Genomic DNA, 24,890 nt, shown 5'->3' on the forward strand with positions numbered 1-24,890 from the left:
GTTCTCAATTTGTCTCTTGAGATTTACTGGTAATACCTCAAGGATCGTCGAAGGATCGATAAGTTAACCCCAATGATCTCGACGAGCGGTAATCATTTCGAGTGTAAGACACTGTTGGGGATTGGAAAAGATGGATATCTATATGTATTTTTCAAACTCCATATACGTTCAGCATACAGTATTATTATTATATATTTTTTTTTATTTTCTATTTTTTACTTTTGCAAACGAGTAGGTCACTCTTATTTTACGATGCATTGCCGTTACAGCAAATACTGCAAGGGTGAAAATCTAAAGTACCGAAAAACCAATTGAACATTTTACAAAAATGTTCTCTACTTGCTCGTTACCTACAATTTTACCCTTGATAGTTTAGATATATTTTTTTTTCTTTTTTTCACATCGTGTGATCCTTCTTTTTTTTTTGCTCGCTACTTTACTGTACTTTTTTTATTTTTTTTATTTTAATCTAACCACCGTTTGGGATCGTTAATTTTGCTCGCTCGTCCACGATTCAGCGGTTTTTGTTTCATATATATATGTGAGTTGGAAAATTGGAAGAGAATAAATTTCTGTGTGTGCAGGTGATTTTGCTAGTGATCCTAAATTTTGATATTGTTCATTGAAGGTTTATACTTAAAAAAAAAAACAAACGATATGTTTGTAACGATTGGGCATTTACGAAAATTGATCAATAGCCACATGAATTATATTTTTGGCTCTATCTCTCTTGCACAATAAATCGACAAGCATAAATTTAACTGATGACACTCGGCGTGCAATGATTTTCACTTCAAAATACACGTGATAAATTTACCCAATATATTGATATTATAAATTTAATAAAAAAATTAATCATTTTTATCGATTTGTATAAAAATTTAATTAATAAATGTTTTTAAAAAATTTTTTAGATTGAATTTTGGTTTATTCATTGAGGCTTTGATATAAAAATTCATTTCTGGTTAAAATTTTATTGGTCAGAATTTCAAAAAAGTTCATTCAAAAATGGTTAATATTATATTTTTTTTTCATTAAATACTTTGATTGACTAAATTGCAAAAATACCATCAGCGTATTGATGTGAACCTCAATTTTATTATTTTTTTTTTCATTGAAAATAACAGAACGGTCTCGGTTTGATACAGGAATTTAATATATCAACCAAAAACTCAAATATATATACATAAATAATAATTATTGGAACAGACCACACGTGTTTTCATTTAGTGGTTACGATGAAACGACAACTGTCGTTTCTATCAAACAATATTGATTGAATTTCGAGACCAGATAACGTGATTTTTAATTTTCTCATTATTTAAAAATATAGTTGACATAAATTAAATATATATAAATGTATAAAAGCAATATTGACATTGTTAAATTACAAATGAAAAAAAGATTTTCATTTAATAAAAAAGACAATTTTTCATTTCAACATAAAAATAATAAATAAGAGAATTGTAAATTTGATTAAATAAACAATTTGCTTTTTACAAGTTTATACAACTGATACTTTCATGGATTCTAAAAATGGATATTAACATTTATTTGTATTTTATTTTTCCATTTTATGGCTTTAACCGTTGAAATAAAAGTCAACGATAACAACAATGTAAAATAAAAGTTAAACTTATAAATAAGACAAAAGTTAAAAGTGGTTTTGTGAAAATATGAATGAGAAAAGTGATAAAATAAAATGAAAATAACAATGTGCAAGTGAATGAAAGTTGAGAATAAAATTATCAAGAAAATATTCGAAAAATCCTGTACGACTTGTCTGACTTAACTAAGGCTAATCTACTTGCAAGCTCTTACCTTATGGAAAATTATTCAATTTTTATTTGCATTTATTTAAAAATCTTGATATTTTTTTATTTATTTACAAATATTTTTATTGAAAAAAAATCTATATAATAAACTGATTTAAATGAATAAAAAAATCCAAATAAAATAAAAACGTGCGGTAATCGTGATATTTCATCGTTGACTAAAATATTCACTGGAAAAAATTTTTGCATATCTGTAGGATAAAAAAACCATTGGAATACGAAAAGTAAAGTTATGAGTGGAATTGTAAAGTTGAGCCGAGGTCCATGAGTTATGACCAGTCGTGTGCGGGGATATAACGTCGAGGTAATAATAAAAAGGACCCTGGGAATTTGATAAATTGTACCGGAAAAATTCACGTATTGCGTGATATTATTATATTGTCATATCATTTTTTTTTCTTTGAATTTCACCAGAAAAATCAATGAAAAAATCAAAAATATTATTTATAGCCTACGAAAATAATAGCTGTGAATATTCTTATCAAAATTAAATGACATTTACGTCAAAAAAAAAATATTATTTATAGATTATTTATAAACAAATTTTGACATTTTAAATATATCAATAAAATATTAAAATCAATACCGAAAGATTCATTAGAAATAATAATTAAATATTAATTAATTCATTTGGATTAAGTCCAACTTTCAACTGTTTAATATTTCATGACAATTATATATTTATATTTTCAAATAAATTTATTACAAAAAATAATAAATAAATCTTAAATAATTGTATAAAAAAAGATTTTGAAAATCTATAAATGACTTGAGGGAATTTAATTTTGTAGGAAACTAGTGGTGATAATTTGATGATAAGATTTTTTTTTTTTTTTAAGAGTATAAGATCAATTGAAGTTATATCCGTATCTGTTTTCCCCACAGAATATAGTCGATTATGCACGCCAGCCTAGAAAAAGATATAAAAAAATAAAATAAAATAAGATATACTACTTGTAGGTCTCTGAACCGCAATCCATTGAGACCTCGGTAACCTCACCTGATTCGATTTTATGTCTAAAAACACCCACGTACTGGCGAAAGAAAAAAAAGAGGATAAAAAAAAAAAACGAACGGAGAATAACAAAAATTAAATCCCTTTATTTATTTATTTCTATTATTTTTAAAAATTCTCGAGATAGCTTCGAAACGGACTTCCGTTTGGGACAACCGATAGTGGATTTTGACTCAAAACGAATTCTCCATACACCCACACACACACATACACATTAATAAAACGTTTAATAGATCTATTTCCAGGTGATATTATTTTATACTATATATAACAAGATAAAACCACGAGTAATTAAATCTCACTCAGTCAATGTCTAACCTTTAATATCCATTTCCATTTATAATAAAATTGTTTCCGATAAATTAAGTCGTTATGTATTAGCACAACAACGACAAAAAAAATATATAAATAAATAAATAAAATATACAATAATAGATATGAAAAAAATAAAAAAAAAAAGGGAAGAAGAAGAAATATTTTATCCACCCCGGAGACTTACTAGGCGCCGACCTCATGACTTTTTTAATTCTCCATTTTTTTGTTGGGAATATAAATCTGTTGCTTTTTTTACCTCCAACCATTTTCAAGGATCATTAAGTGTGTATGCCACAGTTGAATAACATCCACATACTGTCAGACAATTTGAATTTTTCCCTCGAGATTACATACAACTCGTACAATAAACAACATTTCAATTTTTTTATTTTATTTATTCTCATTTCATCATAACAAAAAAGTAAATAATACACATTTATATTATCTGTATTATTTAAAAATTGTTTTTTTGCTTTTATTTATTACTGAGGAGTTAAATGTCATAGAAAAATATTATAAATTGTTAAATGCTTTTTGTGACAGAAAAAAATAACGTTTAATGTGAAAATAAAAAAATGAAAATAACGACAAAGAATAGAAGGAGAATAATTTCAAGTGAGATAGTTAGTTTTTATATAAAAAGCAATTTGTAATCATGATTTTTATTTTTTTATTAAACAATGAGGATCATTGAATATTTATGTGACATAGTTTATGTGCCTGGATGTATATTAATATGAATTTATTTACTTTAAAGTAGATTCGATTGCATTTAAATTATCTAAAGTCCTTGTGAGTTGAATCTTCAAAAAGGAATTTGTTATTTAAAAAAAAAAAAAAGGCTTGAAATTGGTTGGTGTTGTGAGAAAATGAAAATCATAGTTGGTATTCTGAGGGCCAGTGTTATTTATATGTTAAATATTTATCTCGTTGCATATGGTGATTGTTGAATTTTCGTAAAGCTTTAATTTTATTATTATTTTGTCAAATATTCAAGTGCAATATCTGTGACTCGAGGACTCTGCTTGTGTATCTCACTTAATATTCTTTTAATAATTTATACAAAACTTGGCTGTACTTAAAGCTCGCATGGAAATTATTATTTTTTCATATAAAAAACAATCAAGATTCACTTTGAAATAATATTTAAATTCATATTGTATATCTTGATTTTTTAAATTTACATGCATGCACTTAAAGATGAGCTTTTTTTTTTCTTGCAAAGACAACTTTGAGCTACTTCAAATATTTTTTTTCATTTGTTTATTATGTTGTCTAAATTAAAAATATTTTAGTTTATTATTTTAATGGATAATATTTTCATTTTTAAAAATGATTTATAATAGTAAAAGTATATTGACCAGTCAAGTATTACAAATCCACAATTCAATACTTTTATTTGACTTTAATCAACTTTGACATTCAATTTATGTTCTCAATATTTGCATGAAACATTTTCAAACTTTACTCATTGCAAATGAATCGAAAAGAAATACAAAAAATTGCATTCGTTTATAATAAAAAATCAAATAAATAAATAAATAATATTCAAGTGAGGAGGATAAATAAATAAATATAGTTTGAAAAATCAAAATAAAAAATCAGCCAAGTGGAAGATACAAGACTTTGGCACAGCCAACAGCAGACTGTTACTTTGAAATAAATAGTTAACAATAAATTGTTTAAATTTAGCTTTCAATTTTATCAAACTCTCCTATATATTATTATCTCTTAAATACAATTAAAGTGTTAATGAAAAATCGATTTTCATTTATCGTATAAATTTATAAACTTATTTTCTCATTTTATCTATTTCTTCTTTTGATTATTTAACCATTGTAAATTGTTTCTTTGTCACAAGAGCAATTTTAAAATAAATGAAATTACTTTTTTCAAAATAAAAATATACAAAAAGAAAAAAAAAAAACTTAAAAATTTATCCCAAAGTATAAAATTCCATTTTACCGAGAAAGGATTTTAGGGGACAAAAAAAAAAGGAAATAAAATAAAGCTAATTCAATTTCTTTTGGGTTCGAGAAAAAGAGGGTTATCGGAAAATGTATCGCATCATTTGTATCTCTTTATTATTGTTTTTTTTTTTTATTTTATTTTGTTGTATATATTTTTATATAGATAGTTTACGTGAATTACCGGGTTTGAGAGATGTCAGTACGTGACTTGTTGTCATGGCAATAACACGTGTAAATATTGATGATAAATTTACCAACATTATTGACCCTGCAATTTAATAAATCATAAAACAATGAAAAAAAAAAATACATCAAACTGCGCTAGTGCCCTAGTTATTTCAACTTTATTTTCTTTTGTTCTTTTTTTTATTTTTTTTATTTTTCGTATATAATAAAAGGCTGAAAATATAGCTGTTTTTGATGATGTCTTTTTTTTCTTGTTGGAAAATTTGACCCTTCGTGTGGTTGTTGTAGTACATCCAGTTAAATCATGAAAATATTATTACGATTTATATATTGAGTAAGAGCTGCCTTCTGTTAACAAGTTGCGTGTGTATATTTGATAAGTAACATCATCACTTGGCAATAATAAGGGAGTGTATACGAGAAGTTATAGATAAAATAAAACAACGAATGGTCATATTGTAGTACTCCATGACACTCGTGATAATAAATATATTTATGAGGGTTTGACTGTAATATACAACTGCCGGGTGTTCATGAACGACAAACACACGTGACACTGCTAACAAAAATAATAATAATAATATAAATAAAATACATTTGTCATGTTCAGTTGTTTCAAATTTATCGGAAAAATGTTCAAGTATGACATAAATAAGAAATAATAACAAAAAAAATATATGTCAAGTGTGTTGAATCAAAAAAAAATTATTGTTTTTGGTTGAATATATTTTATTTGAGTTGAAGTTAATAGATTGAATATTTTTTAAATCACTTGAAAGTCAATTAAATAATTAATTAGAAAATTGATAGAAAAAAATTTTAGTTTTTTTTTTTCGTGGCCAGTTGGTTTAATTAATCTGTCGAAATTTATTTTTTATTTTTTTAATAATAAATTTGTGGTTGAATGAAAATTAAAATAGCATTCTCGTCAAAAAGAATTAATTTAAATTCTATAATATTCATAATGGGGCAGTCACGTTAGTGTGAAAAGAGAAAATTGAAAATAAAAAATTATTTGAGTGGATAAAAGTGGACGTGGATGAGAATAACAATAAGGTCCAAGAGTGCCCGAGTCAAATTAAATTACAGGTGGTCGAGTTATATTTTTGTCTGCACTTACATCTTCAACTGGTTTTAAAAAATATATAAAAATTTATAAATCATTTAAAATAATGACTCCAAAGTTTAAATAATAATAAAAATCATTTTTAAAAAGCTATAAAATTTCCAAGGAGATTTGTTTTTAAAAATTTAACATTTTAAAAATTTAAAAAACAACATATATTAATTTATTAAATTTTCAAACTTAGCCAGCATACTTCCAAAGTAACCTGCAATTATTCACCGAGTTTTGAAAATTCATTAAAACTCGTTAATAATTTTACTTATACTTGAAAATATTAACAGAGACAAGTACTTATACTTCAAGTCAACTCGGATTTTTTTTTTATAAATATTAAATAAAGAAAAGAAAAAAAATATATATACTTAATTTTAATAATAAATTATAAAATTAATAATATAATTTTTGTAAATGGAATAATAAATTTCATTTTTAGTTAATTTAAAAATCATTAAATAAAAAAAAAAGAAAAATGAATAATTGACTTTTTAAAATATACTCAAGAGGCTATTCGTGGCCAGATTAAGTGACACCATGTCTGCGAAATGTAGTCCAAAAAAAAACACAAATACAACACCTACTACATTTACTACATTTTAACATTTTTAACATTTTTTTTATTATTGTCAATAGTAATATATTGATATAATAATAACTGTACTACTTGTATAAGAAATTGACCGTATTGAATTTATTTATTTGACAACGAACGTTTCCGTTGAAAATTTAAAGTACGGATAATATTTAGTGTTTTTTGAATATGCGTCTGCCGAATATGCTGCAAATTTGTTAGCAATAAATTAAACGCTATTATAATAAAAAAAAAACATCCATGATAGTTTATAATATATTATATAAGAAGACTTCTACTTCAAGTATTTAAGACTTCTTAGCATGTGAATGACATACTTATTTCGTGTGACAAACTTTTTTGAAAGTAAGCAAAAATTTAATGTCTTATAAAACCGTGTTAAGAAAGATCTTGTAGTAGTTGCTACAAGTGGTAACGAATAGCGGAAGATGACGACGATGCAAAAACAAAAAAAAAGAAAAACATGAATGAAAAAAAAAATCTTTAAAAAGTATGAAAAAAATTAAATCAAAAATTGTAAAAATAAAGTTATTTTTTTTTGCAGGTCATTTGTTTTATTTTTATGTTTCGTTTTATGTATTTTCTGGAGAATAAATTGAACTGGACAAGATGAAAGACATGTTGAAATAATGCGAGTGTGTCTGCATGTTAAAATATCAAGATATCCGTGTTGAAATTTGGAAGACTCATGACTTGGTACAATCCAGACAGACGTAAATAATAAAACAAAAAAAGATTTAACCAAAAGAATGTATTTTTGTTGTTCTATTTTCAATTTAAACCGGAAAAGTCTTGGATAGGTCGATAAAAAGAAGACTTAACAAAAAAAAAAAAGGCTGGTTTTTATTAACGGGTGTCTAAGTCAGTTTTATCCACTCGAAATTCAAAAGTTTTGGGGAAAACGTCGATTCACTCATTTCGTCCAAAAAAAAAAGGGTAAAATAAAAAAAGATTAAAAGAAATTTTTTCGATTTTATTTTTTTCATCTTGCTCTTGAGAGAAAACCGAGTTAGGTATAAAGAGGAACTCAAGTGAGAAGATAATTTTCTACTCTTAATTGCTAAAGTTTGTGAATTTTATTATTATTATTTGTTTTTTTATTTTTTTCATTTATTTTATTTATTCGTTTTCCTCTTGGATAATACATTTATTTCTCTTCAAGATAGCCTCTTAATTTTCAATTCAAAAAATAATCTATTTTATATATAAATTTAGATAAATAATATTTTTATTTGTTTGATAAAATTTTTAAATTTTTATTTACAAATGGCTGACTATTTATATTTTATACTACTTTTATTTAATTAATAATTATTATTTTTTTTATAGCCCCTCGTCTTTTTAAAAATAAGAAAATATTGTTGATGCTTTTAAATGTCTGACTATTGAATTTTTATACTACTTAAATTTGAATAATAACTGTTTATCATTTGTATAATAATTTAATTTATATTTCTTAATATTAGATATGAGAACGTCTCAAGTAAATTGATAAAATATTGAATCCATATTAACCTAGCAATAAACATTGAATCTTGGATTTTATTGAATTCTTTAAATTGGGTCACATAATAAATAACCGATATTAGTGTTCATTTCCAGCAAGTTTAACTTGAATAAAGAAAAAACCAAATGAAAAAAAAAAAAAAAAAAAAAACAAATAAATGATAAAGTAAATAAATTTTGATAAAGCCAAAGTGAAGGTTGTTGAGTTGTCCTGATTGAAATGAGGTTAAAAGTAGCAAATATCGGTAACCAATAAATGAGTTTGGGTTTTTGGTAATATCATCGAATATTTGACCACACGTAGCACACAAGTGTATGGCACGTTGGTTCGTTTAGTTTGACTTTACCACGTTTCGACAATATCTCACAATAACTGGTGGTGCTATCGATACTAAGGGAAGGGAATAAAGTTTAACACAAAAAAAATCCAAAAGAGCAAAAGGACAAAGCAGCCCCACCAGCAGCAGCAGCAGCAGTTGCAAAAAAAAAAATAATAATAAAAAATATAAAAGATTGAGTAGGAGGAAAGAGAGAAATAAAAGTGCTGGTATGACAACACGTGTGCTTGCATTGCACAGCATGAAGCAAAAAACAAGACCAATACGACAAAGGTTATGTCAAATTGGAAAAAGGGAAGATTTGAAAGGACACACATGGCCAAATCGAAAATATAACATACACACCTACACAACCGTTACAAATCATAAATCTTTTCAACAATTTTATACTTTTTTTTATTTTTTTATTTTATTAATTTTATTATATATATATATTTTTTTTTCTTTATATAAAAATTTAACAAAATTGAATTATTAATAAATTCACAAATCGACATTTACCGTTACGACCATTTACCGTTTTCATCATCATTATTTTTATGATTTATTTTTTAAAATGAAAATCAAACATATGTTATATATATTTTTTGAAATAAAATTGATCACACAATCACCGATTAAATTAACGATTTCCGTTGGCTCTCTGTAACCCAGTTAAACTAACGAGCTTTTATTTTTTTTTTTTTTAAATAAAATAAAAAACAAATATAAAAATAAATTAGAAAAAAAAAATAAAATTACAAGAATAAACAAATTTGTCTTGTCAAATAATTCTTTAAAATTTGAATTGAAAAAATGAAAAAATAATAAAAATTAAAAATGTACATTTGTAAACAAATATAAAAGCTCTAGGTATATATGATGATGTTGATGTCGTACACAGCTGAAGAGACAGCTGTTGCGCTCGCAGGTATTATAACAGTATATGTAACAGACCATCACACGTTGTGGCTAGAAAACAACTTGAATATTTTTTCCTTTGCTCTTCAATTGTCCAACTCTTAAATTTTTTTTTGATTATAAACAATACACGACAATAAAAATCACGCAAAAGTATAGATAAATAAATATAAATTATCAAAATAAATATAGATAAACAAAGGAACATTTTATTATCATTATGATAAAGATAATTAAGTGAGTTGAGAGGTTGAAAGGTTATACTACTGATGGTCTAGCTTTTAATATCGTGAACGATTCGATAAACCTCGGCCAACTTCGTTCTTCCCCTGCAAACAAAAAGCATGCTGCTGTAGTGTTTAATAAAGGGTACTTCAGCACCAAGCTCCCGGAACAATAGCCCGAGAAACACCAGCTAGAATCATTGGTTATCGCGTTGAGAACACCAACGAACGATTAACCAGCATCCGATAGCATATCGATCGTCGTTGTGCCATACTGCTGCTGCTGCTAACGTTGTTATAAACCTCACAATTTTACTGATCATCTCAACACCACCTAGAGAGTGACATCAACTCACTTTACTCTATATTTTATCTATATATCAACTTGAAAATTATATTATTATTATTCAGTAAATAAATAGTTAAATTATATTACCATGATCAACAAGTACATTTTATTGTTTTTTGTTTTGTCATGAAAAAAGCCAGTTAAACTAAAAGAAAATATTTTATTTAACTAACAGGTCATTCTATAATTATTCAGCTATTATTTTATACATTTAATTATTATTTTTAATGGAAAATATATTAAAATAATAATAACAGTAAATTTTATAAAATACTTGAAGACTTTATTTAGAAAAAAAAAAAAAAATAGTTTTAGTAAAAGTTTAGTCAGACGAGCATAATATCTGGTGAAAATTAGGTCGTTGAGAATGGACAAATGAGTTGATGGTGAGGGCCAACATTGTAGTGACTGGGCAAGGTTGCGCCAACCGGGTTCTTGTCTGCAGCTGTACGCGCGCAATCGATACGTCAATGACTTATTCACCGTCAGATGGGCACCAGTAAAATCTCAATTCCATCAATATCACCACACTGAGATTTTGAGTAATTACATTGCCTCGTTAAAGAATCTTCGTGGCTTCGTACCCCTCATCTTGTGTCCATTTGTTTAAACTTTTTAAAAAATACATTTCATTTTTTCGTTTTTGTTTTTTCATTTTTTCTTCATTTTTATTTTTCTACAAAGCTCATCTCGCGTTGTACCGCGAGGCAATCGGCCGCACTAAAAGCGATAATAAAAATATAAAAAAAAAAAAAAATAAAATATACACCAACATGGAATCGGGCTTATTTGTTTATTAGTTTTTATTGATTACAGGCGTGACCTAGTAATGTTTCAAGCGAATAATAATAATAAAAAAAAAAACAGAAAATAAAACTTGGATATTTATTTTTCTATATACCACTATGGATAATTAGAGAATAATAAAAGAATTAATTTTTTTTTTTTGCCATTTTTTTGTTTTGTATATTTATTTGCTTTCGTTGAAATTCTTTGTGGTATCTTAATGTCTATTCATGTTGCTGCGTATATTTTATTTCATCATGCACCAACCCAGATCTGACCCACTTCCGCGGTAAAATATATATAAAGTAGGCTAGGGGTATTGATATTGTTCGCGTCACAAATATCACTATGTATTTGGCCATTTTATTCAATTTTTTTTTCTTCTATTTATTTATTTATTTATCAATTATTTATTTATTTTTTCAAGGAGACAAGTTTTTTTTTTTTCTTATTTTTCTTTTTAAATTTTTGATATTGATTCAATTATAAATAAATAAATATAATTGAAAATTCATCAATAATTTATTTTCTATTTTTTATTCAATATTGCGACGTTTTGACGTCATTGAATTTATTAAAAATTTTTTGTCATATTAAATTACTGTCATTTATACTTGAAAAATATTAAATACATGTATTTTAAATAAATGCCAAACATTTAAATTTAATTTGTCATTATTGTTATTAAATTTTTGTTCTAATTTTAAATAAAAAAAATAATAATAATAATTTCACAACGTAATTTCTGTAATTAATAAGCATATTATGTTTAACTGTTTTCAGGACGAGAAAAACCAGCTGCTCATCACCAACTTGTGGCTCAAATTGGTAAATAATTGCTTTTCTAAAACTATTATTAATAATTCTTTAAATTATTATTATTAAGATTTTCCTTTTTTTTATTTCCCTAACAATAAAACTCTCGTCATGATATTAAAAAAAAAAATAAAAATTAATCATACGGTATAATAAATTAATAATGAATAAAAACGTTGAGTAATCAAATCTAGAATCAATGATTCAGAACTAGTGCAATTATGTAGGCTAGAGATTTACCAAATTGATTTCGAGTATCATTAAAAAATGCTTTGTTTTCCTACCCAATAATATTGAATCAAGAGTCCAGCAATTGGGGGTAAAAAATAAAATTTAAAAAACCAATTGGAGAATATGCTTCCATCATCAATAATACAGTATTTACTTTTCTCTTTATTTTTTTCTATTTTTTTTTTATAAAAAGCGTCACATATTGTACTGTCGTAATTGCAAAAAAAAAAAAAAAATAGAAAAATGGCAAATAAATTACACGTAAAAATAATTTAATATTCTCATCAATTTTATATCTAAATAATAAAGTAAAATCAAAGAGACAAATCAATGCTAATATTGATGTATCGAATCATCTCCTCCTTTTTTATTAAAAAAAAAAACAAAATTAAAATCAAAATATACGAAAGGGAGAGAAAAGAGAAGAGACATGACTGAGTGTGTTTTGTAGTACTTGAAATAAATAAAAAAAAAAAAAAAATAGATGGAAAAAGACTAACGTTGCTAAAGGCATATCTGCGCTAATATTCAGGAGCTTAAGCACTCGTAGAGCTCATTGGAAGGACAGCTATGCAATGACCTAAATTCGATGTTAACGATTGCGCTTGAGGAAAGAGAGAAGAGGTAGACACTGAGAAAGTGAGATAGACTATCACGTGAAAGGGCATACCACGAAGGGGGATGAAGCAACTGATGCATTTGTCTATCTGCCTCGATGGTGCAGACTGACACATTCCATCGATCTTTTTTTTTTTTAAATAAAAAACAAATTTATCTTTTTTTTTTTGATGATATATTTTATAAATTAAAATTCAAATGGAATATTTAACACTGAATTTTTCAACTTTCATCAGCTTGATATGTAAATATATTTCTTCAACACTGTCAACAAATTTTGTAAGCCAACAGATTTAATTTTTCGGCTTGCTCGTTATTTTCCACAGATTTTCAATTATCTCGTACACTGTGTAAATGCTGCAGTATTGCCAGGGTAATTTATAAATTTATATATATACATATTATATGTATAACAAGCCTCGTTAGTTGGCACCATGGGACCTCTTCGATCTACATTTATATATGTGAGTGTATGTGTCCCGTGTGCAGTTCAATCCCAGCACATATTTGCCTCTTTACTCGTGGATATTTAATGAAAATTCACTATCATTAAATCACTAACAGGTCATACATTGATCAAACAAAAAGCACATAGATTATTGTTATTTAACTTTTTATTTTACTAATAAATTATACCCCTTTTTGTTTTTTTAATTATTGTTCAGAAGTTTTAATTAGTTACATTCAAATTTTTTTATGTAAAAAAAAAAAAAAACAAATTAAATATTAGTTGGTTAATTTATTGATGAACATTATTTACAGCTTTTTTTTTTTTTCGTAAAATTAGAGGTGGTTAAATTTTAAACAAATCATTAAATACCAACAAGAGTCATTTGTATTTTTAGTATTTTTTTTTAAATAAAAATGTTTATTTATTGTAAAAATTTCAAGTTATCGTCGTTGTCTATTGATTTTAATAATTTTTCATCTTTTTAAACAGTTTTTAACAATTAAAAAAAATTAAAAATTGTTAACGCAGTGAAATAGACGTTTTTAGAAAAAATTGAGTAAAAATAATATTTTAGTCTATTTTAAATTCTAAAAACATATTAATTTTTAAAAAACACATAATTCTCTATGAAAAAAAATTAATTGGATATACATAGTCAATGGATTTTAATGATTTTATCGAATTTCAAATAATTGCAATGTTTAAAGTTAGCCTAGCAACGCACGCAAAAACGAGAATAAAAGAAATAATAATAAGCCAATGATGAAACTACATTGTTAGTGTAAATGATAATTATTATTATTTTATATTTAAATAATTAAATTAAAATAATAAACAATAAGTACACGTTTTACATTTTATAATTTAAAAAAAAAAAAAATTCCAAGCGAGTTATTAAATATGAAATGGCCATTCTCTTGTGGATTTTTTTTCGTATAATATTTTTTCTTTTCATATATATAATTTACATTAAAACGACAAATATTATTTAAACTTTAAATTTTTAATGTAAATTAATATGGGAATCTGGCTTTGCGTATGAGAGAGAATGATAATTCAAAATATGGGCCAAGAGTCAGGTGTTGAGTGTCGGAATAAAAGAGTTTCAAGAGAACAAAAAAATAAAAAAAAGGGGAAAGGTAAACGAATAGTCAGCCTCAGTGTGTTCACACTGGAAAATTTTAAATGGCGAAAAATTCATGTGAGTTGCAATCGTGCCATGTAGAATTTGAGATATGTTTTTTTCTTTTTTATTTGAGACAATGAAATATGAATATTATTTACTCTCTTTTTATTTTGTTTTTTTATTTTTTAAATATATATCTGGAAAATTCAAAAACTTTTGTAAATGACGTATGGAATATTTAAAGATGAGTTACTGAAATATCATACGTATATGCGCGATAGTTTTACGTTGTGTTTTCTTTAAGTATAATAAATCTGTCGACAAGCCGATAGAATACCATTTGCCTTTTATTTTATCTTAAAACTCTCCACTTTTCATTGAAACTATATATCAGCATACTCATATATGTATATAAGATTCTGAATGAAATTGAATGAAAATTCATGGATGAACGATGCGAGTTTGTGTTCAAGGCACATGCCATACCAAACTTTAGTAACAAGCATGTAACATACTTAAAATAACAAAAAAAAAACTTCAATTTTTTATGACTCTCTCTATAACTTTATTATTATTTTTTTTGTTTTTTATTTTTCCATATGTGGATACACTATTTTCTCTTCATTCTTTTTCACTGTAACCTTCTTCAAAAAATAAGGTAATTTTCTACAAGAGTTTTACATTTTTTATTGAAAAGACTGGTTGTTTTTTTTTGTTATTTTTTTTTTGCTCAAAGTCGCCAAGGAAGTAGAGAATAAAATATATTTTTTGTTGAAACAAAATGAAATTTTAAAAATATAATGTTGTTCTCTTACTGGACATTTTTATCCAACAACAACGACAAGTTATATTGTTCAGAATTTAAAAAATAGAAATCTATATTATTTTTTTTATTTATTTGTTGAAAAAAAATTGTCAAGAAATTGCGTCTGTGTTATGTGTTGAAACAGCAAAACTGTGTTTTACTCGTATTGCGACATGTGTGTCAGCAAAAAGAATAAATAAAAAAAAAAAAAAAATATATATACATTATTGTTTCGAAAAGTTTTGTTTCAAAAGAGAATATAAAAGTACAAAATAACAAATAAAAAACTACTTATACACATCGACAAAAATTACTATGAGAATTTTTTTTAAACAGAAATAAAAATGATAGTGTACATATATTTTTGTAACTCGACTTAGTGCCAAGATCGTTTCGATTTCAGTGCTTTGAGCAATAAAAATAAATAAAGAATAAAAAAAAAAAAAATACAAACTTGAAGAGTTGCATGTGTATCACGCTTTTTGATACTTTTTTAAACTATTTATTTTATTTTAAAACTTTTTATATATTTTTATTTTGAAATTTTATTTCTATCGAAATAATCGTATTGAAGTAAAATCGTTTTTGTGTGTGTCACGTGTCAATGATACACTGGGGAATTTAATTTAATTGACAATAAATATAGTATACAAATCCCTAGTGTGTAATTCTATTAAACTTTAACAATTTATCAGAAAACAAAACGAAATATCTTTGACATATTTAAAAATAAAAAAAGACCTATTATATTAATTTAAATTTTTCCAATTTCTATCAAGCTTTTTTTTTAGATAAATAAAAGCACTTGGAATTTTGATTTCTTTTTATATACTAAAAATATGATTTATTCAATCTGCTTATATTGTTGTGCCACCAGACAATACGATTATATATCCGTTAACAAAAGCCAAGTCACGAGCCGCAATATCCTTTGGCTTTTAATCAAATTTACAAAAGTGACTTGGTTTGTAAAAAAGCATGAGAGAGAGAGAGAGAGAGGAATAAAAAATAAATAAAAATAAATAAAAAAAAGTTTTTTTTTTACCTCTTTCCACACTCTTTGTGCATTACCAGAAAATGAGGGTTACGAATGAGTTAAAAGGGCAAAGTCATTTGGCCTGTGTGGAGGATAGTCCCTCATTCTTGATAATGCTCCTTAAAGAAACTTTTTCGAAACCAATTAAATTGAAAACTCCCCTAATCTCCGGGTGAACATGCACTCTCTTTCTTTACTTTTATTATTTTCATCCCTCATCGCCGATCTTTGTGAAATCAGTCTTGGCATTCCTTTTTTTTTTAATTTTTATTTTCAAACTTGAAGCAAAGTCTCGCGCTGCTTAATTTAGATATACCAATTGCTGCAGATATACGTGTTACCTTTGGTCCTTACTCTTCTATTTTTAATTTTTACTCTAATTTCAAGCTTTTCCAATCATCCTATTTTCAAATATCTCCATAGGCATTTACCAATAATCTTAATACTCTTAATGTTCTGTCGATTCAACAACTAACTTTTGATTTAATAAACTTTTCCTATTCATAAACTCAAAGATTTATTTACACGTACTGCATCAATTCATTTAATACTTTGATAAATAATTTTTATATATATTTAGTTGAAATATTTTTACCTTTATTCTTTTGTATTTATATTTTTATTTATTATTATAATATTTATTTTGTTCTCATTAGTATTTTGTTACTTTTAATCATTTAACACATGAATTATTTCAAATTCACATATAGCTATACTTTAAGAAAACTTTGACTAACAATCTCTACCATAGACACAATTAGCATCGTCATTTTACTTAGTATTAGATCAAAATTATTATTATTATTTTAGCTGTGTGTATATAAAATAAGTTTTATGTATTTTAGTTGAATTTATATGGACTTTAAAATTTTTATTATCACTTGTAATGTTTCTTTGTTAAATTTATGAACTCTGTATAATTTGTTTATCATAAAAATGATAAAATAAATAACAAAAATATATAAATTAATTATTTTTCAGTTGATAAACATATGCCAAATAATAAATTTATAAAGTCTTGATAATTTTATATAAAATAAAAAAAAAAATATTTAATATATTTATCAAAGTATTTCACAAAAAAAAGCACATTAAAATAGTGTTTTAAAGTCTGTGAAATTTACAATTATATTTCATCTCAATCTCAAATATTTTCCTTGTTTTTTAATGTTAAAGTTTAGACCAATGCTCTGGCATTTTATATATCTTCATTCCCCAAAGCATAAATCTCAATCATTGCTGCGGAACAAATGCACCACGTGCTCAGTATCATCTTCAAAATTTAACTTCAGCCCGTCTTCACTTGATCTTATATATATTTTACAAAAGTTTTCCTTAAAATTTATATTTTCCTCTTTATCCTCATTTTTATCTAAGCACTCTATTATGTCATTTGTCTCTGCCACCAAGACAATTCAATGATAATGTTTCATTTAATATGAAGGTCCTTTAAAAACTTTAACTCAAAATCCCTACTGACTACACCACATTGACCATAAATGACAAAAATAATATCAAAAATAATATCTTCATAATAATATTTAATAACACTCAACAAGGGATTACATATTGATAATGAGAAAAAGGTGTTTAACTCATTCTGCATTATGATGAGAGAGAATTAAATGGACAACAAGAAAATATGTTAAATTATATTTAAGTGAACTTGGCCACCGAGCTTGACATTAGTTATGTTCCTTAATGATGCCTACATTATTTTCTCTACCTTCAACTCATATACATGTATATTCTCAACGTGTATATTAACCTTTGTTTCTCATTGTCTCCAAATGTTCGCCCACGGTTATGTTATCATTTTCTGTGAGTATAAAATACCGCAGTGAACTATCCTCGAGGCCAACTACTCTCTATTTTTTTATTTTTATATTTTCACGATTGTTTTATTATTTTTTTTTTTTACTTTTTATCTTTCTTCAAACTATTGTTCTTATATTTTGCTGTATTCTGCTCTTTTCTGCAGACATGTCAGTATGTCACGATGATAATTTGTTGGGTTTTTTTTTTAAATTAGAAATTATTTATATGCAAGTATATATATTTGATTTTTGGTAAATTAAAATAGTTTTCAAGTCATTTGTCGGGAATAATAATGAGCTGGTTTTTTTTTTTTCATTTGACTATGGACAATGTGTTATGAGAATAAGTTTGGTAGAGATAAAAAAAAAAATGGGAGTAAAGGGGTTGAAGAAAAATAGTTGAAAGACATTTGGAATTACTGGATTTCGACAGTAATCGAAATTATTGGAATTCTCAACTGGCAGATTCCTGCAAAGTCAGGCGAATGCCATTAAAGCTTGTTGGGCTTTCGTGAGCCGACTGCATAAAGCATCATTCATGGAGAGACGAGGGGGATAAAAAGCAATTGGGTTGTGTAGAAAAAAAAAATAAAAATAAAACAAACAAACAAAAAAATCAAATGCAAGTTTAAAATAAAACAAAATAAAAAAACTGATAGAAAAAAAAGTACCATTTGGTATACTTATATATGTGTATATAGCACTGGACTTGCCAACAATTTCTCTCTTTTTCTCATGGAATTTTAGGGCAAAGTTCACTTGCCAATGCACTATTCCAATTTTCCATTTCACTGCTGGAGAATGCGATCAAGTGTTTTAGGGATCTCCTTTATCCATTTTATTTATTTATTTTATTTTTTTTTTCTTCTCATTTTATTTTTTACCACAGCTAACTCTAGAGTGAAGTAAACTTTCGTCGTGCATAAATTAAATAGCTTGATATATAACAACGTTAATGTGAGAAAAAAAAAAAAATTACATGGTCCGAAATGAAAAAAAAAAAAAAAACAATTAAATTTTTTAAAAAATTGTACTTGTTATAACGAGGATTGAATATTTTATTTATTCCAGCTGAACGAACAGACTGGAATATCCAGTTAAATTGAAATTGAAATAGCACGTTTATTCATCATGCAAATAAAGATTAACTCTTCCTCGTTGGATCGAGAGAAAATGAAATGAAAAATAAAAAAAAAAAAAACAAACTATACATATAGAAAGAAAAAGAAAAATAAGGTTAAAGTAAAATTGAAGAAAATAAAAATGATTGGATATAGGAAAAATAAAAAAAAGTGATGAAGAAGACGAACAGAGAAAAGAAGGGTAAATGGGGGTCAGTATGAACATGAGATTCAGTCGATGCAAAGTGGATCAAATTGCCAAGAGCCAAGTTTAAAATTTTCCATGAGTATTTTCCTTTCGGCAATATTCCATAGTCCTATTACATTTCAGTTATATTTATATTGTGTTACTGTATACGTGATCCAATTGTCGCAAAACTTTTATATCTAATTTGATGTGACAAAATGTCCCCAGGGAAAAAACACATACACTTTTCAAATCAATAATAAAGATAATACAATTTTACAAAAATTTTATCTTATTTATTTTTCAATTTATAAGCTTTGGTATTATTGAAAAATAATGACATGTTAATTTTATTATTATTTATCTATTAGACATGTTTTATTTATGTTTATATTATTTTTTTTTTTGCAGGAATGGAACGACGTCAATATGAGGTGGAACGTTTCACAGTATGGTGGAGTCAAAGATTTGAGAATTCCACCTCACAGATTGTGGAAGCCTGATGTTCTTATGTACAACAGGTAAGTCAACAATAATTTACATCTTCAAGCTAAGCAAATGAAGATTCAATATTTATTTTTTCTTTATTTTTTAAACGTCGAATAACGAAGGAAAAAAATATTCAAAATGAGCATTGAAATTTTCATAAAAGTCGTCAAATAATACATTCAAACTTTTACAGTTTTTTTCAATGTTTGATGTCTCGTTATTTTCTTTAAAATCACCTTGAAGCTTAAAAAAAAAAATACTTGCGTTATATAGAATAAAAAAAAAAAAATTATTCAAAGAAATATTTGATGTTTATTTCGTAAAATATACAAACAAAAAACTTTGTTCATTAAATTTTATAAATTGTATATAAAATAATACATAGAAACATTGAAAACATAAGCATTAAATTTACCATGAATTTTCAATGAATTCTTAGTACATTACCTTGAAGATAAAACAAAATTTTGATTAGTTAATTTCAACTTGTTAAAATCAAGATGTGACAACATTTCAAGTAAATGATAAAACAGCATACAGATGTTTTATTAAATATTTATTTATCATAAAATATGATATTCTGTATACTTTACACTGTTGTACCAATGAATATTTAAAAATAATAACAATAGCAATACGCCTGACAAGAGACAAAGCACACTATCTACTTGATACAGTAGTACAACTACGTATGAGGTCAGCCCAAATAAATAAAAAGACAAAAAATAAATAAGATATAAAAAATAAAATTTCATAACGTCAGCTTCATGTGTTTACATCTAAAACAAGTCGTGTCAACATAACCTGATGTTAAAATACACGTATGACCTTAACGTGCAACTTTGCAGTAAAATTTTTTTTTAAAAAAACCTCGTTTATTTTGTCGCAACACAATATTTATCAAATTTATTTTTCAATTTAATTATACATTTTCAAAAAAACCCCAAATCTATCAATTCAAAAAAAAAAAAAAAATTATATTTCAATATAAAATTTTAAATAAGACACAAAACAAATTAACTTTTACGCTTTTTTTTTTTTTTTTTTTAAATAAAACTTTCATACAAACATACATACATAAAAAGTTGAACTTAACTCTTTGGCACAAACTCTTCACTAGATCCTCGAGCTTCAATTGAGTTTTGATGCCAAAGCACTTACTTTTTCCTCTTGAAAAAAAAAAAACCAAAACTAAAATCAAACTAAACTAAAAACAAAAATTTCTTTTTTCAAATTAAACTTTATTATACACTAAAAATAAATAAAATAATTTTTTAATTTTAATTGGAGTTGTTGTTTATTAAATGCAACCATCAATATATAAATTAATATGGAATTTGATTCATCAATGTATGTATGAATTCATTTGATGTATATTATAGTGTTCATTGTGGCTGATGGTCATGAGGTGATGAAGATTATTACAAGGGTGTCAAGGGATTGCTAAGCTAGTGGCTTGAGAGTAAAGGGGCCTGTGCAAGACACATGTTAACCAAGAAATACATACACATATATATATATCATACATGTTCATTTATGGTCTGATGGACTCTAGTCCTATCAGTAGTAAAAGCCTTGTACCACCTGGTTGCGGATACTCGTGCTGTGTCCGATTGGCTTTAGCATTGCCGCCAACAATTCCATTTTCAACCCCTCAATATACCCACACACATACAGGTCTTTGTCTGTATCATATAAAATTCAAAACTATAAATGTATATGCAATACTATATGTGCAATGTAGCTAACTACCATTTACAATTGAAAATACAGATGTACTTTCTTTAGCCACACGTTTGACACGTTGAATATCCGGTCATCGAATTCTCAGCCAATTCCAAGCCACAATTGTGTGCATCTATATATAATCTACATTCATCTCTCTCTCTCTCTCTCTTTCATGTACAATTCTCTTGTCTTGGCGCAATAAACTAATACACATATCTATAGATATATATTATACAGCTGTTTGAATTATGGATAATTTTAGTCAATGAGAAAGATAGATTGATATTAAACTAAAATTAATCATTGACTATTCTAATGCGATTATATATTATTATATGCAAAAAAAAAAAAAATTAATATCATTTAATAAATGACAATAAAAAACACATAGGTATTAAAATTAATTTGTTTTTGTTTTTTTTTTTTCATTTAAAATTAACAAAAGTTTGAGATTTTATTTTTTTTTTTTTGATGCATGACAAAATGAGTTTACATTCGGGACACGATGCCTGCATATGCAAGCTAAAGATGAGAATAGTGAATGATAAAGAAGAGATTTGAATTTTGAAATATATATAAGAGATATAGAAGAGAAGGATTGAAAGAGGAATGAGAAATGAGGGTTGAAAAGGTAGACAGAGTATTTGGATGAGTGCCAAGGGCAACTTACATTAGCCCCCTGTTCTATCTATATATACATTTGTGATTCTGTCCTGTAGCCTGAAGCAGATTAAATTTGTGTTTACCGATACGTAATGAGCGCGTATGCATGCCAAGATACCATCTGAGAGCTTTTCGCTATTTCGATTTTGTATATAACATTTTTAAACATACATATATATTTTGTATACAATAACACAAAGTCATTGTGTATATGTACTATGTATAGGTGAAAATTTATGTCGACTTTCGACCTTCAATCTCGTTTTGACGTCGATCCATAGATAGCCAATACCATACACATAACTCAAATTACTTGAAAATTTAACTGTAAATACTTTGAGCTATGTATACCAAAGAATTTGGTCATTTGAATATCAAAATAAATTAAATAATTGACGTTGTTTTAGTTTATCGAAAATAATAATCATAATTAATTTTTTTCGTATATGAAAATGTGAGAAAATCATAAAAGCTCAGTGCTTTATTTAAAGATTTCATATGATTTTTAATTTAGATTTTTGTTTTATTTTTCTTGTCTTTTTTTATTGTTTATTGATAATTTTGGTGGTATGAGTTTGAAATATTTTAACGACATGTAGAATACGGCCCCGGGATAGTTGCCACGATGCTTATTGGTACATATATCAATTTTATAGTGGCGGATTCGCTCGACGCCTATTGCCGCTTGACTTTCCAGTAATTAGCACCAAATGACAAATACAATAAATACTTTTGTTTAATTTACTGTGATTTTTGATTTTATTATTTTTGTCAATATATTATTTATAAATTATACAGTATAAATTGATCATTGATTATTTATTTAAAAGAAAATTAGATTTAATTTTTCATTAAATTTATTTATTTTAAATGTAATTTAAATTATTTTTCTTTTGTTTTAAAATAACAGTCTGACATAATAAACTAATATTTATTTATTCATTTAGTCTAAAAGAAAAATAAATTTATGAAAAGCTCAAGTATAAAAAACAAAAAGGTATTTTGATAAGAGTAAATAATAAAAGCTTTTTTTTTTACATCAAAATTTAGATTGTAAATGAAGTAAAGCTCTGTTGGCTTGTGAAAGTAAATTATAATAAAATCACTTTGACAAATGTATATACATGAAACACACACACACACAAATAATAAACAGTAAAAAATAAAATAGCCGGAATGACGGACACGTTTGTTTGTGATATAGCTAAAAAAGTAGATTGGATCTCGTATTACAAATAGAATTTTTAGAATAAGTTGAAAAAGGTTACAATCTTTTGCAAACTCGTGCGTTGAATTTTCAAAGACATCATCAACATATTCACCGAAAGATTCATGTCTGACTATCATCACTATATCTTTTTTTTTTTTTTTTTGATTTAAAAAAATATTTTCTCTTATCAAGTTTGTCTTGTATTTTTTTTTTTTTTTTTTGTGTTCTCATTTACTTTATTTTTTGAATGAGACTATTTATTTATTCTTTTAACTTTTGGATACACCATGACAGGTTAACTCAGTAGCTGAAAATATTCGCAATGGTTGCGTCTTCATGGAAAGTGATAACACCGTCACTCTATTTAACGAGTTTGCTTCTGATGAAAGCTTCACCAGCTGTTTCATTTATATCATACACACTCTATTCATTTTCCCATATACAAAAAAATTCCTTTTTATTTTTTACAACAATCCCTCAGTATCGAAAACAATTTCCAGAAAAAAAAAAAAAAAACAAACAAATGATATAGATAAAAATCGCATTTAAAAAATTCCAAACAGTAAAAGAGTTTGACAAAAAAAAAAAAAAATCCATACAAAATAAAGTAAAACAAAAAATCAGGAACAGATTGTCACATTTTTTTTTTTTTTTTTTCCATTTTGGTATCTTTTTATCGACACATGTTGACCCTGGAATTTTATTCTCTTTCCAACTTTGCATTTATTCACCTACTTCAACCCTTCCCAACAATGAACCAGGTGAATGTTTTTTTTTTCTGTCATATATATTTTGTTTTGATTTTTACGTATGTGGCATTTATGAAAGAATAGTTGAAATAAAAAATTCACATTATTTACTATAATAATAATAATAATAATAAATAGAAAAAATAAAAAAAAATAAAAACAAATTGTGGGCGGATTGAAATAGACAAAGATAAATATACCGCGTGCATTCGACCAGAGGCTTTCAAAGGGGAATGAAGTGGGATAAAATTTGGCATGAGTATGGTATGAGAATAAACTGAGGGAGAGAGAGAGAGATAAATTTTAAGGGTATGAGAGTTGGTAAAAGGACAGGGACGCTCTCAGAAAGAATGAAATAACGGATTGGGTTGTGGCCAACTGGCCGGGTTCCAACCAATCCACCGTCATCCGGGATGTAGGGCTGGTCCTGCTATGTATAACCATTCAACCCAGCAACTATGATCCGCTTCTTTTACCTCTTTCCTCTCATTTCATTTTTTTTTTTTTTTTTTAAACATCTCCTTCGTACAACCCTCTTCCACCCTTGTTGGAACTGTGAAAATTGCACTCTGTTGGCTTTTCAACTATTTTTTTTTTTGCTCAAAAAACAAAAAATGATATTTTAATATTTTATCAATCAAACATCTTTCTTTCATTAAAATCAACTAACGAGGTCTTTTTCAATTTTAATTAAATTAATTATA

At 25.9% G+C, this 24,890-nt stretch overlaps 1 protein-coding gene across 1 annotated transcript in view; it reads left to right on the forward strand.

The window, feature by feature from the left end:
- Positions 1-24,890, forward strand: part of LOC122858486 (neuronal acetylcholine receptor subunit alpha-7-like) — a 75,613-nt gene that overhangs the window by 43,885 nt on the left and 6,838 nt on the right. Inside the window, exons 3-4 of the mRNA XM_044161417.1 lie at positions 11,923-11,967; positions 19,759-19,868. Coding sequence (XP_044017352.1) covers positions 11,923-11,967; positions 19,759-19,868 — 155 coding nt within the window. The remainder of the gene's footprint in view (positions 1-11,922; positions 11,968-19,758; positions 19,869-24,890) is intronic.

The sequence above is a fragment of the Aphidius gifuensis genome, linkage group LG5, assembly GCF_014905175.1.
Source record: "Aphidius gifuensis isolate YNYX2018 linkage group LG5, ASM1490517v1, whole genome shotgun sequence".
Classification (NCBI taxonomy): domain Eukaryota; kingdom Metazoa; phylum Arthropoda; class Insecta; order Hymenoptera; family Braconidae; genus Aphidius; species Aphidius gifuensis.